Below are 12,511 nucleotides of genomic sequence, written 5' to 3'. Positions count from 1 at the left end.
TCCCTTTCCCTTTCCCTCTCCCTTTCCCTTTCCCTTTCCTTCCTGCCAGAGATGAGCTACATACTGTCACTGATACTCAAAAAGAACAGCACTTCCAGCACTATTTCATCATTGCTTTGCAGTGGCAACAAATACAACATAAAACCTCCCCAACTACGACATTTAGTGTGGTATGGAAAACATCTTSTTTTGAGCAAGTAGCTGGAAGATAAAACTTGGCAAGCAGCTTGTCCCCAGAAAACTAATAGAAATCATCTATTACTTTCCTTTCTGTTGTTRATGAGTTGTGATAAAGCCAGGGGATCTATATGGTTAAACGATAGAAAAAAGTCMCTGCTGTCTGGGCCAAATAGTGGTGCTCCAATGAGCTTACTCATATAGAGCTCTACTCCATAGAGTTTGGTTCATGTACCCAAGGAGTCTCAAATCTCTACAAGACACAGAAACTCTTCCACCTCTAACCAAAGTTTTTCATCCATTTTTCTCTTTTCTTTTCTTTACTTTCCCATTTTGTTCAAAGGATGAGAAGAATCAGGTGTTGATCACTAATGCTTGGCTGCAGATGGTGAGTAACGTCTGTCAATTAAGAAACTTTAATTGAAAACTAATTCAAAACTACTGAATATGATTTCTTACCTGAAAAGCAGGATTGCTGTCTTATAGCTTGTGTATAATGTAATACAAGCAGGCATTTTGAGTCCTTTAAAATTTTTCTAGAGCTCCTTTTAGCATTGAAAATTAAATTCTGGTGACTAGACTAATCTTCCTATTGACCTTTGGAGGATGAAACTAGCTGCATTGTTTTGCCAGTGGATGTAGGGATCTGGTAAAGAGCCCGGAAGTAGAGTCCTAGCATAGCTAAGAAGGGAATCTTCAAGGGGTTTAAGGCCCTCTCCATAACCAGTGGGAGAGTTATGAACGAGTCAGACACCCAGTAAGACCCGGGCAACCTGCACATGCCACTTGTGGGAAATCTCTACCTCTGCCTAAATTTGGGAGCCAAGGCACCTTCCCCTGAACACAAAAGTGATGCAGCCACACTGGATCACGTGGACACTGCTCATAATGGGTGGTGGGGTGTCCAGGAACCACAGAAAGCCTTACGCTGCACTACTGCTGGCAGTGCCCAGGCRGCTCTCTGGAATATTCCTGCCCCTCATGCTTTACAAAACTCTACCATAAACATCCCTCCTCCCTCTTCTGCAACCTGCTCCAGCTGAGGATTCACCTGCACTGTTCATGCAGGATAAGAAAAACTGACCTTCATTAAGGGAGGGAAATTTTACAGGAAGGAGTTTCCCATCAGGTCTGCCTGGCTGCCTATGGTGAGAAATAGAATGTTTGCTTGCGCTGCGTAGACACATCTGCTCCCTCTAAGGGCTCAGGAAAGAAGCAGTGCTTGAAGGAAAAACCAGTGGGAGACTTGAATGATTAAACTAATTCTGCTTTGACTTTCACAGCCAAACACCATCTCATATTAATATCTTCAACTGAACAGGCTGTTTCTTCCTCAGCTACCTGCTGGGATTTGCAGCAGAAATGAATGTTTTTGCATTGCAAAAACTAACCCAGACAAACATATGTGACTATAGGATTGTTAGGTCTGAGCCTGTGGGTATCTGATCCCTTGCAGAGATGTTCTTCAGTTATAGTATAAGAGTTTTCCTTGCAACCCTCCCACTGAGCTTCATTGTAAGTCACAAGGTTCATCCCAAAAGYTCCTTGTGTGAATTAACTGTGTTGAGGCGGGGGAAATGAGATCAGAAACAGCCCTTTGCATATAAAGTTCACTGCCTACCTCTCATAGCAAAGTGGTTATTAGAACAGGTGCCTGACCTCTGTAATGGATTAAATTATTTCCATAAAACGGGGACCTGGACTATGGTCCACCGTACTACTGACCACCCCARAAACCACCTCACTTCAGATCCAGCATACCTCATGGAAGTGCCTACTGGCAGTGTTTAGAATGCCTGGCTTCAGGCCACAAGGTGAAGAGCTAGACACAAGATGAAGAGCTAGTCTGCAGCATTCATGCTGTTATTTTCTCTATATATGSCAACCTTTCTTAATAATTAAAGCCAAGCATTAAACTATTATCACACTGCTACTGTTGATATTGGCAAAATCTATTCTGTTTCCTTAACATTCCACAGAACTTAGAAGACTTTTGCAAGCTGATATAATCTGATTTTTGTGTTTGCCAACAGAACTGGATTGATGTTTACTTGTCTTGGGATCAGTRTGAATACCCAGGCGTGCAGAACTTGCGATTTCCTGCTGACCAGATTTGGGTRCCAGACATTCTTCTGTATAACAGGTAAAGAAGATGTGAAATGGCTGGTGGGAGACTAGAACGAGGTACTGAAAATTGTCTGTGCTTCACTGATACTGTGGACCTTTTGCCATCTCTGCATTTTTTTTTTTTTTATTTTGAGAGTAACAAAAAACAAACAAGCATCAGCGAACAGATTTTTCTAATAGCCAGTCTAATAGATTTTTCTAATAGCCAGTCTGCTGTACTTCTGCATATCTTCTTCAACTTTTTCACAGTGAATGCAGAGAGAAAACTATCTATATTCACTTCAAAATTGCCATATCTCTGCAGAAGAGTTTTTGTCATGTATAGTGTTTCTGATTGAAGCAAACAAATGGATTTTCTCCTCACATTCCTCATCACATATTTTAGAAACATCTCCATCATTCCTTTTCCACTCTGAACACTCTCTAATCTGTTTTTACTTTCTCTAGAGATGACTCTAGCTCTCTAGACRGCATTTCTGCAGTGTTGAATGAAGTGGAAGCTCTCTAGTCAGCTGTTTCCTTAATGCTTTCCAGGAGGAGGGGATTTGGGATTTTCTCTAATAACATCTTATTTTTGGACTTATTTTTTGATCTATTGCAAATCCCAGATGTTGTAGTTCATCCCTGCTGTCTTACTGAATTTTCCCTGATACATCTTTCTCTGACAGTTTTCAGGGTAATATTTTTTTAATTACACAGATCAAATTTAATTCTCTTAATTTCCAGCAATTGTAATTACCAAGATCCATCTTCCATTCCAAACCCTCACAGATATCCAAAGGAGGCCTGGAGAGTCCTACATTGTTTAAGTGTTCTTCTTTACTCCAGCTATGCTTCTTACTGTCTCTTTATTGCTATTCAGTCTCTAAAAACAAGGTATACAGCTTGGTCCATATTATTGCAGCTTTAAAGAACATGCTGAACTTCAGATTTATCACCTGGCTCTTCTTAGTCAGTAAGAAAATTAGATTGATTGGATGCAGTCRGCCCTTCAAAAATCTGTGCCAGCTGTTTTCACCCCCTTTTCTTTGAAGTTGGGCTGATGTGTCTATAATTTCACCTTTAAAAGAAGTCAGAATTCTCTTTGATCTCCCCTAATTCACTGTGCCCTTCCCTCTTCTCCCTGAGCTCTCACAGATAATTGTTAATGCTTCAGAGGGTATTTCGGCCAGTTCTTTCAGTTCTTAAGAGTAAATTTCATCATCTCTGCTTTGTAGAATCTGTCTTATCTACATTTCCTTAACCCGTTCGTCCCCTATTGTGCCATGGACACCTGCCACTGTGTGAGAGTTAATTGCAAAGAGTGAAGCGCACAGAGTGCAGGACACTGCAACTCTCTGTACCCTGTTGGGTTTTTTCCCTTCCACGGCAAGGGATAGATGGATCTCATCCTTTGTCTTTTCCTTGTCCCCTTGTATTTATAAACCCCTTTTTTGTTGCCTTCTATGTCTTTGATAATTATCACTCATTCTGKAGTTAGGGGTTTTAATGTCATCCCCTTTGTTTTGTGTTGGGGACAATACTGAGAATTGAGGACTTGAGACATGGATAAAGAGCAGGTCAGAAAAGTAATGGAGGGTCTGTGTTTTGTACATCTGGTTAAAGACARGGTATGTAGAATGGTGTAGTCATGCATTATAGACCTGCACATAGCCTCTACAGGCAAGACTCTACAGGCCAGGAGATCCCTCTGTGGTTAATCTCTTCCCAAGAGACCYTCTGGGAATAGCCCCCAGACCTGTTCTTTTGAAGTCTGGCTCATTATTCCTTTAATTTTCTCAGAATTGTTGGAACAGTAAAGAAATTCTATTTTCTTGGTTCCTTTTGCTCTTGGAGTGTCAGTGAATCTCTTCCTACAAGCCCCTAAAATAGCTTCTTCCCATGTCATCTTCCAATGCTAGAAGCAAACCCTTGTCCCCTCTGAATCTCAGGACACTGCARAATTGTTATGTCAGGTCGTCATTGCTGTTACAACAGATATCTGGGTAAGGTAGCAGATGATTTATGTGGTGAGCTGCCTCATTTTGACAGGCACCCTCAAAAAGGTTCATTGTCCTGACTGTCCAGTTTTTGGAAACAGCTCATGTGACACTTTTGCTTCTTTTCCTTCTGCCTTTACTCTGAGACATCCGACACTGCTCCTCACTTCTTTGAGGACATTGCAGTGTGTGACTAGCCTGCCAAGGTGCAAACCAACAGTAACTAAAATAAACTGAGATATTGGTCAAACGTAGACCCTTGACCCAGATGTAGGAACTTAATTCAGCCAAAAGGTTATTTTTTTTGTTGACAATTATATCTTTATTCAAACATCAGCTTGCTTTTCCTTTGTTCTGTTTTGCTTGTGCTGTGTTACAGTGCAGATGAAAGGTTTGATGCAACGTTTCACACAAATGTGCTGGTGAACTACTCTGGATCCTGCCAATATATTCCTCCAGGTAGGGTACAGAAAATATTTGTTTACTTTCAAATCAAGATATTTGAAGCAGTTTTCCCTCATGAGTAAAACCAAGGTGTTTAAATCCAGTCTGTGGAAATTTTGCAAGCTGTCTAATAAGGAGACAGACCCACTAAGGAGATTTAAGTCCATTATCCGTGGTATATTTCCACTTTACTTATCAGTAAAACATTCTCCTGAGAGTTTGCTCAAAACATCCAGAGGCACACCTGAGGTGTCATCCAAAGTAAGCTGGTGTGCAGTTTCATCATGTTTCATGTGCAGTCCAGCTGGGTCTTTGTTGTGTGGAGAGTGTGTAAGCGAAGGAGACCTCAGTTGCACCACTCACTCTGCATTGAAGCCCTTTCTGTCCAGCTGAGGCTACAAATCCAGGTGAAAAGACAGTTGGGATTGGTCTTAGCCAAACTTGGGCCCAAGTGTCAGCATTTTTTCACCTAYGTTGCCCATTCCATGCCTTCATGGTCCAGCAGGCAGGACTGACCAGCAAAGGCTATTCCTCAGTTGTTCACTGGGGTGGACAAAAGGTTCCTAAACTTTGTGTCATAGCATAGCATAGTCCCCAGGCAGGTCCACAGGGCCCAGGGGATCAGCAAGGACTTCCCTGATGGCTGCTCCACTGTTCTTCCCTGCCCCTTGGACCCCTCAATGCATCCCAGAAAGTGAATTAGACACATCCAGAGTAAAGTTCAAGGCTCAGTTAGCACACAGACTATAAAGGCCTGCACTGAGCCAGRTTTAGCACAACAATGTGTTTTCAAGAGGCTTCATATGAGGCAGGGCCTGACCAGGAACTCCTTTCAAAGAGCTGGTGACAGTACACTCAACCACTGGGGCATGCTCTTTGTTCCTGTCAGACCAAGCAGCACTCCCTGTAATCTACTAAGGCCAGGTGGCACTGGGATACAGGCTGGGCTGCTGCTGGGTGGCCATCGTGTCCCAGGCAACATATCTCAATGAAACAGTGAGAGAGGCATCTTCACTGGTGGAGGAAGAGAGGCCATTCCACTGATAGCAGCATCTTCCATCTGCAGTACTTGTTTGGTTACTCAATGTATCACACAGACTTTTTGAAGAGGAAGCTTGCTCCTCACAATCAAAGACAGATAAGGGGAAGATGAAATGCACCCTGCACGTGCTTGATCGTGACTGGTTTCTGTCTACAGGCATTTTGAAGAGCACGTGCTACATTGATGTCCGCTGGTTCCCCTTCGATGTGCAGAAGTGTGATTTGAAGTTTGGCTCCTGGACTCACAGTGGCTGGTTGATTGACCTGCAGATGCTCGAGGCTGATATTTCCAACTACATCTCAAATGGAGAATGGGATTTAGTGGGTAAATTGGCCAGTCTAAAAATTTTCAATAGTTGAATTTTAAAGGCAAACCTCAAATATGTAGAAATATCCATCAATTGGACATGAAATACAGATAATAAAAATATGTATCTAAGAAGATGCAAAGAAAGAGGAAAAAAAATCACGTATCAGAGACAGTCTTTTAGTCACATTCATTGAACTGTGTCTGAAAACACTGTGTTCTGAAGCAATTGCCTGCCACTGAGTACATAAATGAAAGCTACTAGTCCTGACACATCTGAGCAGTTTGCCAGTACTAAACTTGGATGTGTCTCGTGTGGGTGCATGGAACACTGCTGTCACATTTACTCTAAGGCATCAGCAAAATTGATTTGGGTAAAAAGTATTTCACCAAAACTTTTATATAAATGAATCTTTCTCACTCAGAAAAGCACCAAACAGTTCATRAAACCTGCAGATCAGCATGATTCTCTTCTATGCTTTGGAAGATACCTGTATTTTCAAAAGAACTTATGTYCAGAAATAGTTACTCAGAGTGGGCTTCTAGTGAGCTATTTTGAATTCATTTATGTAGCTGTAAGTCAGAAGCAGTGTTAGAGAAATTGAGGGAACCTAGACAGCTGCAAGAAGAGGTTGCAAAAAAGACATTTTATCTTCCAGTCTGGATATGTAGACAAGGAAATAACTGCCCTGACCAACTGCATGCAGTTTTTTTACCATTCAGTGCATCTGAGAAATCATATTCAGTTTTATGATGAGAAGYTGGAGGGCTCCATAGTGAAGTCCTCCTAAAGTCCAGCTGTTTCAGAGCACTCCTGACTGTCCGGTGCTCCTTTATACTGCATATTTTTGTCCAATAACTGCATATCTGCATAAGAGTCAGTGGTTTATCTGCCTTCAGCCTTGATCTGGGCASAACAAAACAGATTTATTTAGCTCATAGAGCAAAAGCATCAAGTAGCAACTGAAGCAAGCCATGGCTACATCCTTTCGGAAAACTTCGCTAAGCCTCTGCCAAAATGCACATATAGTCACATATTCTGTCATGTCCACAGAAATCAAAGAGAAGGGAACCATTTTGGCATGAAAGATACAAGGTGCTGAGTTCTTCCAGCTTTCCTGGCATTTCCTGTGCTGCTGCAGTCCCCTCAGGCACATGTCCATCAGTGGGAGTGGGATCACCATGGACATGCTGAAGTACAGCTGTGTTGGACATCTATGTCTCGTAAACTACAGATATGATGGGCTTTAAGGTTAACTTGACATCCTTTTTGAAAATTAAGCTGTATCCTGTCTGKTTTTTTCTGACCAAAAAAGCCCCAAACAAATATGTATAGAGAATCAGAGAAAAAATAGGGAGCAGTGGCACTTGCCACACAGAAAATCTGCTTCATGTGCTAGTGAATATCACATCAACAATGTGATACCATTCACAGCATGTAGGAAGGCAGAATGCACATTTTTCTTGTGGAGATTGGGAAGCCCAGGACTGTTGCATTCCAGTCCACATGAGCTTTATTGGCTAAGCTAGATTCAGGTGACTCAGAAAGCATGAAAGCAAACCCTAGAAAAAACAGAAGGTGGGCTAGGAACAGCAGAGGTGACACACACTGGCTCATAAACCATCACTTCTTAGTCCAGTCCAAGGAGATAACTGGGAGTCCTGCACCTGTCCYCACTGCACTGATCACCTTCTCTGTAGGTGTCCCAGGGAAGAGGAATGAGTTGTACTACGAATGCTGCAAAGAGCCATACCCAGATGTGACATACACCATCACCATGCGTCGACGCACCCTCTACTATGGCTTGAACTTACTCATTCCCTGCGTTCTCATATCTGGCTTAGCCCTGCTTGTATTCCTTTTGCCAGCTGATTCAGGAGAGAAGATTTCTTTAGGTAAGTGCTAAAATATTCAAATGTTTCATAAGTGTCCTATAAAATTGAAAATAAATACTTCACAGTGCTATGGTGCTTGATGAATAAAGATTTCACTAAAAGAGCAATAGAAGTACTTTTTTTGGTTGTAGGAACAAGGATAACAGCTTTCTGTATGGCATTCACACATCCTGTGCTAAACACTTCTAAAATCTTTTGGACTGGGAGGAAGCTGAACGTGTTGCTGGCACAGGCRACAGTGATAGTACTCTGTCACGCCTGTTATGTTCTTTATTACGTCTCAATGCATTTCAAGCTCATTGGCTCTCTTTTTCAAATAGGACATTCTAGGAAGCAAAGAGTGAAGGGTTGTGAACAGCATCAGCTGGGCACTGGATTTTCATTTTCGAAGTTCAGCTCCCAAAATATCTAGCCATGAGTCCCCTATGAGCAAAAAGGAGTGACTGCCATGGAAAGGCTGAATGAGATTTACTGTTGTGTGTGTTGATAAAAATGGGAAGGGTTGTTTCAAGAGAAGACAGTGGAGAGCTGTAAATACACCAGACTGATCCAGATGAGACCTTAAGAGTTAATTATGCATTATTCTGTCTTATGTCAGAGACTTTTAAATCTTACGAAATGTCCGCAGTGTTTTTCTTTAGTAAAAAGGCAGATATATGAGCAATCTGTCCTACAGGAAGTGAAACACAGGCTATGAGGGTACAGCTGCTGTCTACAAAATATAGGATAGAGACAAGGAAAGAGTTATTTAAGCTGAAGTAAAATGTTGACACAAATGTTGACACAAAAACAGGAGCTAATGTTCATGCATTGACCTTTTGATTTCTCAGTACCAGGATGGTTAGGTTTAGCAACAGCCTTTCCAGAGAGAACAAAGAGCTTCTTCTAAAACAGACTGCAGGTCTTTGAGGGATATTATATAATATGCAACAGCAAAACCTACACTCCTGTCTGTGCAAGCCTCTCCTAACSCCTAACAACCATTTAGGCTTTGTGCAGTGTTTTGGAAAAGCACTGTAGTTCACCAGTTMTGCAAGCGTGGTTTCACTAGGCAGAAAAATTTCTCTATTACTTTGAGAGAAGCAAGGGTATGTGTGTATTAGAAAAAAWTGAAAAGAGAGCAGATAAGTTGCATCCAAAACTGTTTTAAGTTTGTGTAAGTTTTAATCTACATTGACAGACATGAAGTCGTGGGTTTGGCTTGGCTGTATACCAGGACAAAGCTATATTTAACAGCACAGGCATCAGAGGAGCAGCTGCTCCATTTTCCATTTTCCTCATTCTTCCCAAACATGTTCACTCCCTGCAGGTATCACTGTCCTTCTTTCCCTGACGGTATTCATGCTGCTTGTGGCTGAGATCATGCCTGCAACATCTGACTCTGTCCCACTAATAGGTAAGTTGCTTTTGTCTGCCTTGTACACCATGTATGATGCCTCTCAAAGCCAGTTTGAGGACTTACTCTTTGTTACTCCAGTCGTGCATTCAGCAATGTCAACAGTGAATGTCAACTGGGACTTCACCATGTGCATATATGAAAGGGAGCTACGTGRGGGCTGCAAAAAGGCACTGAGAATATTAGATAAGCAGTAGCTGCTAGGATTGAGAGGACACAGAATCAACAYTGCAGAAAATCCATCTTTCTTCTTCTGCATCACCCCACCTCCCTGTTGTTATGCAACTCTTTTTGCCTTCCACCTTCTCCTCCTCATCTCTCTATCTGAAGAGCAATTSAGGACACAACAGTCAAATTTCAAATATATTCCTGGAGTGTTTTTAATACGTACTGAAAACTGTGGGACAGATCATCATCTTGGAATTGTGGGTCAGACAGACATTGTTACATCCTCTGTTTTTATAGGCCCACCCCTTTACCTTGTTCTCACAGGATCTCATTGCAGGGCAGAGAAAATAAATCTGTCCTGTTTCACAAAATAAAAAAGAATGAATACTGCCATTAAGACCTATGAGTACAAATCATGACTAAAATAAACACTCTACRCAGTCAAAATCAACAAAATAGTCGACAATATATATAGGTGCTGATGGAAAAACGCACTTCACAAGTGTATAATGAAAGACTCACAAAAGGTATGTAATGAYTAGGACAAAAAAGCATTTACTCAGCCAGCTTCCTTATCTCTCTTCAAGGGTTTAAAGCTAGGCCTGACTTTTGGGAAGGAGGATAAGCATGCAACAGTAAGGACAATGACACCTATAGGCAAGAGCTTCTGAAAGCTTCCAAAATATTTACACATCTTAGTGAAAGTTACCAGGACTCTCCTGAGTCAGACAGGAGCTTCCAAAAAACTAGCAGAACCCCTTTCTGAACATATACCTAGGAGACAATGGATACAGACACAATTCTAAGAGAAACTTGTGTGTAGGGAGGAGACACAAGCCATCTTGAATCACTGTAGACATARCATTGCTTTGTATAATCCCATTTAGAATTAGTGCAGGAGTAGTTTCTAATGGCCAGTCCAGCAGCTTTAACCAGAACAGTTTCTACTAATACAGTCTTCTGTCACAGAAGGGAGGATTTGTGCCAAGAAAATCTATGAATAGTTATGTATTTTTACAGACAATTTGTTGCTGTTAACAGACAATTYCTACTTCCCAGAGAATTGCAAAAGTCAATGTAAATGACATACCCAGCTCTCTCAATCTYGGCAAATATTGTAATTTATTGTTGAAGACAATCACGTTTGTCAGACATGATTCATTCTTATTAAAGATTCTTAATCCTCACCCTCTTTCTCAGCTCTCCAGAAATGTTTCTCAAGGACTTGCATCTTGATTTACCCAGGGACAGAGTCAGAATGACAGAGCTGTAGTTCTCTGGATTTTTTTTTTTTTTTTTTTTTTACTTTTTGGAGGTGTATTCAACATCTGTCTTTCTCCATCTCTCTGGTCTTGCAATGATTCCTTTAAGACTCTTGGTGATCCCATGGATTTGGGCAGGTTCAGATCTCATAATCAATCTGTCTATCCTTACCTACTGGTGGTTGTGTTCCTCCTTGTTGAACTATCTCTAACCATAATGATGTCAGAGACGTTGATGGTGAAAACCGAGGCAAAGTACGAACTGCCTTAATTTTATCACTGTTCACATTCACTAAATCATCCCCTCTTTTAAGCAGCAAGTCCATGTTGGCCTTGTTTAGCTGTTTATGTAGTGTTCATGCAGTGATAGAAACTCTTCCTGTTGCTCTTGATTCTGTTGSCAATCTCAGATTATGAGCTTTAACGTTACTGACACCAACCATAATGACTAGGCAATGCTTCCAAATTTTCCTTTTTATCCTGTCYCTACTTCCCAAAACCTCCTCTCTTCTGCACTGAAGCCTGAGCATGAGTTCATGGTTTAGCCACACTTATCTGCTGGTGTACTCACTTAGTTCTTGAACTTCGAGCCTGCTGTGCTTTAAGCCCTTGCAGTTTTTCTGTGCCACTTTATGATTGTCGTGGGTTTAAACCTGATTTTTCCCAATCCGAGTCAAGGCRCCAAAAACRTCGTGGTTTGGACTGTGCTGAAAGCCAAAAGCACCRTACCCACGACGTTCTCTCCTTTCCCCCACCGGAGAGAAAGAAGGGAGAGCAAAAKCCCAATTATCATGAAAATTTATSGCTTTCAGATAACATAACATAATTGAGAGAAAGATACGTATGTGCTCCAGAGAATGGTCAGACAGGCTGAAAAACTTAAGTTGCAAAATAGATTTATTACTACAAACTACTAAGAATACTACSGCACCGGGGAGGGGAACAGAGACAGGGAAAAATTTACAAGGAGAATAAAAATAAAAACGGACATTTTAAGACACCTGTTATCCTTTCCGGGACCCGTCTCTTTCCCAGGTCCTCCCTCTTCACCCCCCATGTTTTTCCCGCACACATAGGGGACATGAATARAAGTCTAACATAGATCAAACYACTCATTACAGTTGTCGTCCAGCAACATAGGAGAAGCGTTCTTACAGCTCCAAGCTGTGGAAGTTTTTTTTCCCAAGARCAGTCAGTGTATAACTGCTGGTGGCAAGGGAGTATTTTCTTTACCTCGTAGGAGAAAGGAAAGAATGTTCYTCAAGGCCAAACTGTGTTGTTTCGGTAGCGTAAGACCACTATCACAAATCTCCTGGCAGAACACAGCTTCACTTGCTTGAGCGGGGGCACCTCTCCCTCCCCACAGAACACATTTTCTTCTTAGCATCAACTCGCTTCAAACATCGTGGGGGGGCCAAGCCTCTTCCTCATTTTTTTTTGGCTTCTAATCAGTTCAGTCCAGTCCTCAAAGGCCAGGGKTTTTTTTTCCCCTCAGAGCAAGGTCACTCTCTTTTCTATACAGGTCTCTCATTAACGAAAATAGTCCTTTCGAAAACAACTTATTTTCTCCATGCTCGAGAACCACAGCAACAGCACAGCAACTCATCCCATCTCCTCTTTACTGTGATCTTTGGGTCTCCATTTTTCTTCTTACATCTCCTCACCCTCCTGCTCTGTTTTTCCCCAGTGCATGATACTAAAACTACATACTAAC

The 12,511-nt window shown here is 41.6% G+C and overlaps 1 protein-coding gene across 1 annotated transcript in view; it reads left to right on the top strand.

The window, feature by feature from the left end:
* Positions 1 to 12,511, top strand: part of LOC130581158 (neuronal acetylcholine receptor subunit alpha-7-like) — a 43,280-nt gene that overhangs the window by 15,967 nt on the left and 14,802 nt on the right. The window contains exons 3-8 of the mRNA XM_057379109.1: positions 521 to 565; positions 2,211 to 2,320; positions 4,663 to 4,742; positions 5,926 to 6,093; positions 7,777 to 7,971; positions 9,281 to 9,367. Coding sequence (XP_057235092.1) covers positions 521 to 565; positions 2,211 to 2,320; positions 4,663 to 4,742; positions 5,926 to 6,093; positions 7,777 to 7,971; positions 9,281 to 9,367 — 685 coding nt within the window. The remainder of the gene's footprint in view (positions 1 to 520; positions 566 to 2,210; positions 2,321 to 4,662; positions 4,743 to 5,925; positions 6,094 to 7,776; positions 7,972 to 9,280; positions 9,368 to 12,511) is intronic.

This window comes from Malurus melanocephalus, unplaced genomic scaffold (genome assembly GCF_030028575.1).
Source record: "Malurus melanocephalus ecotype Western Australia unplaced genomic scaffold, MMel_1.1 scaffold_387, whole genome shotgun sequence".
In the NCBI taxonomy this organism is placed as follows: domain Eukaryota; kingdom Metazoa; phylum Chordata; class Aves; order Passeriformes; family Maluridae; genus Malurus; species Malurus melanocephalus.
The sequence above is the reverse complement of the archived record's forward strand: the minus strand, read 5'-3'. Positions and strand labels throughout refer to the sequence as shown.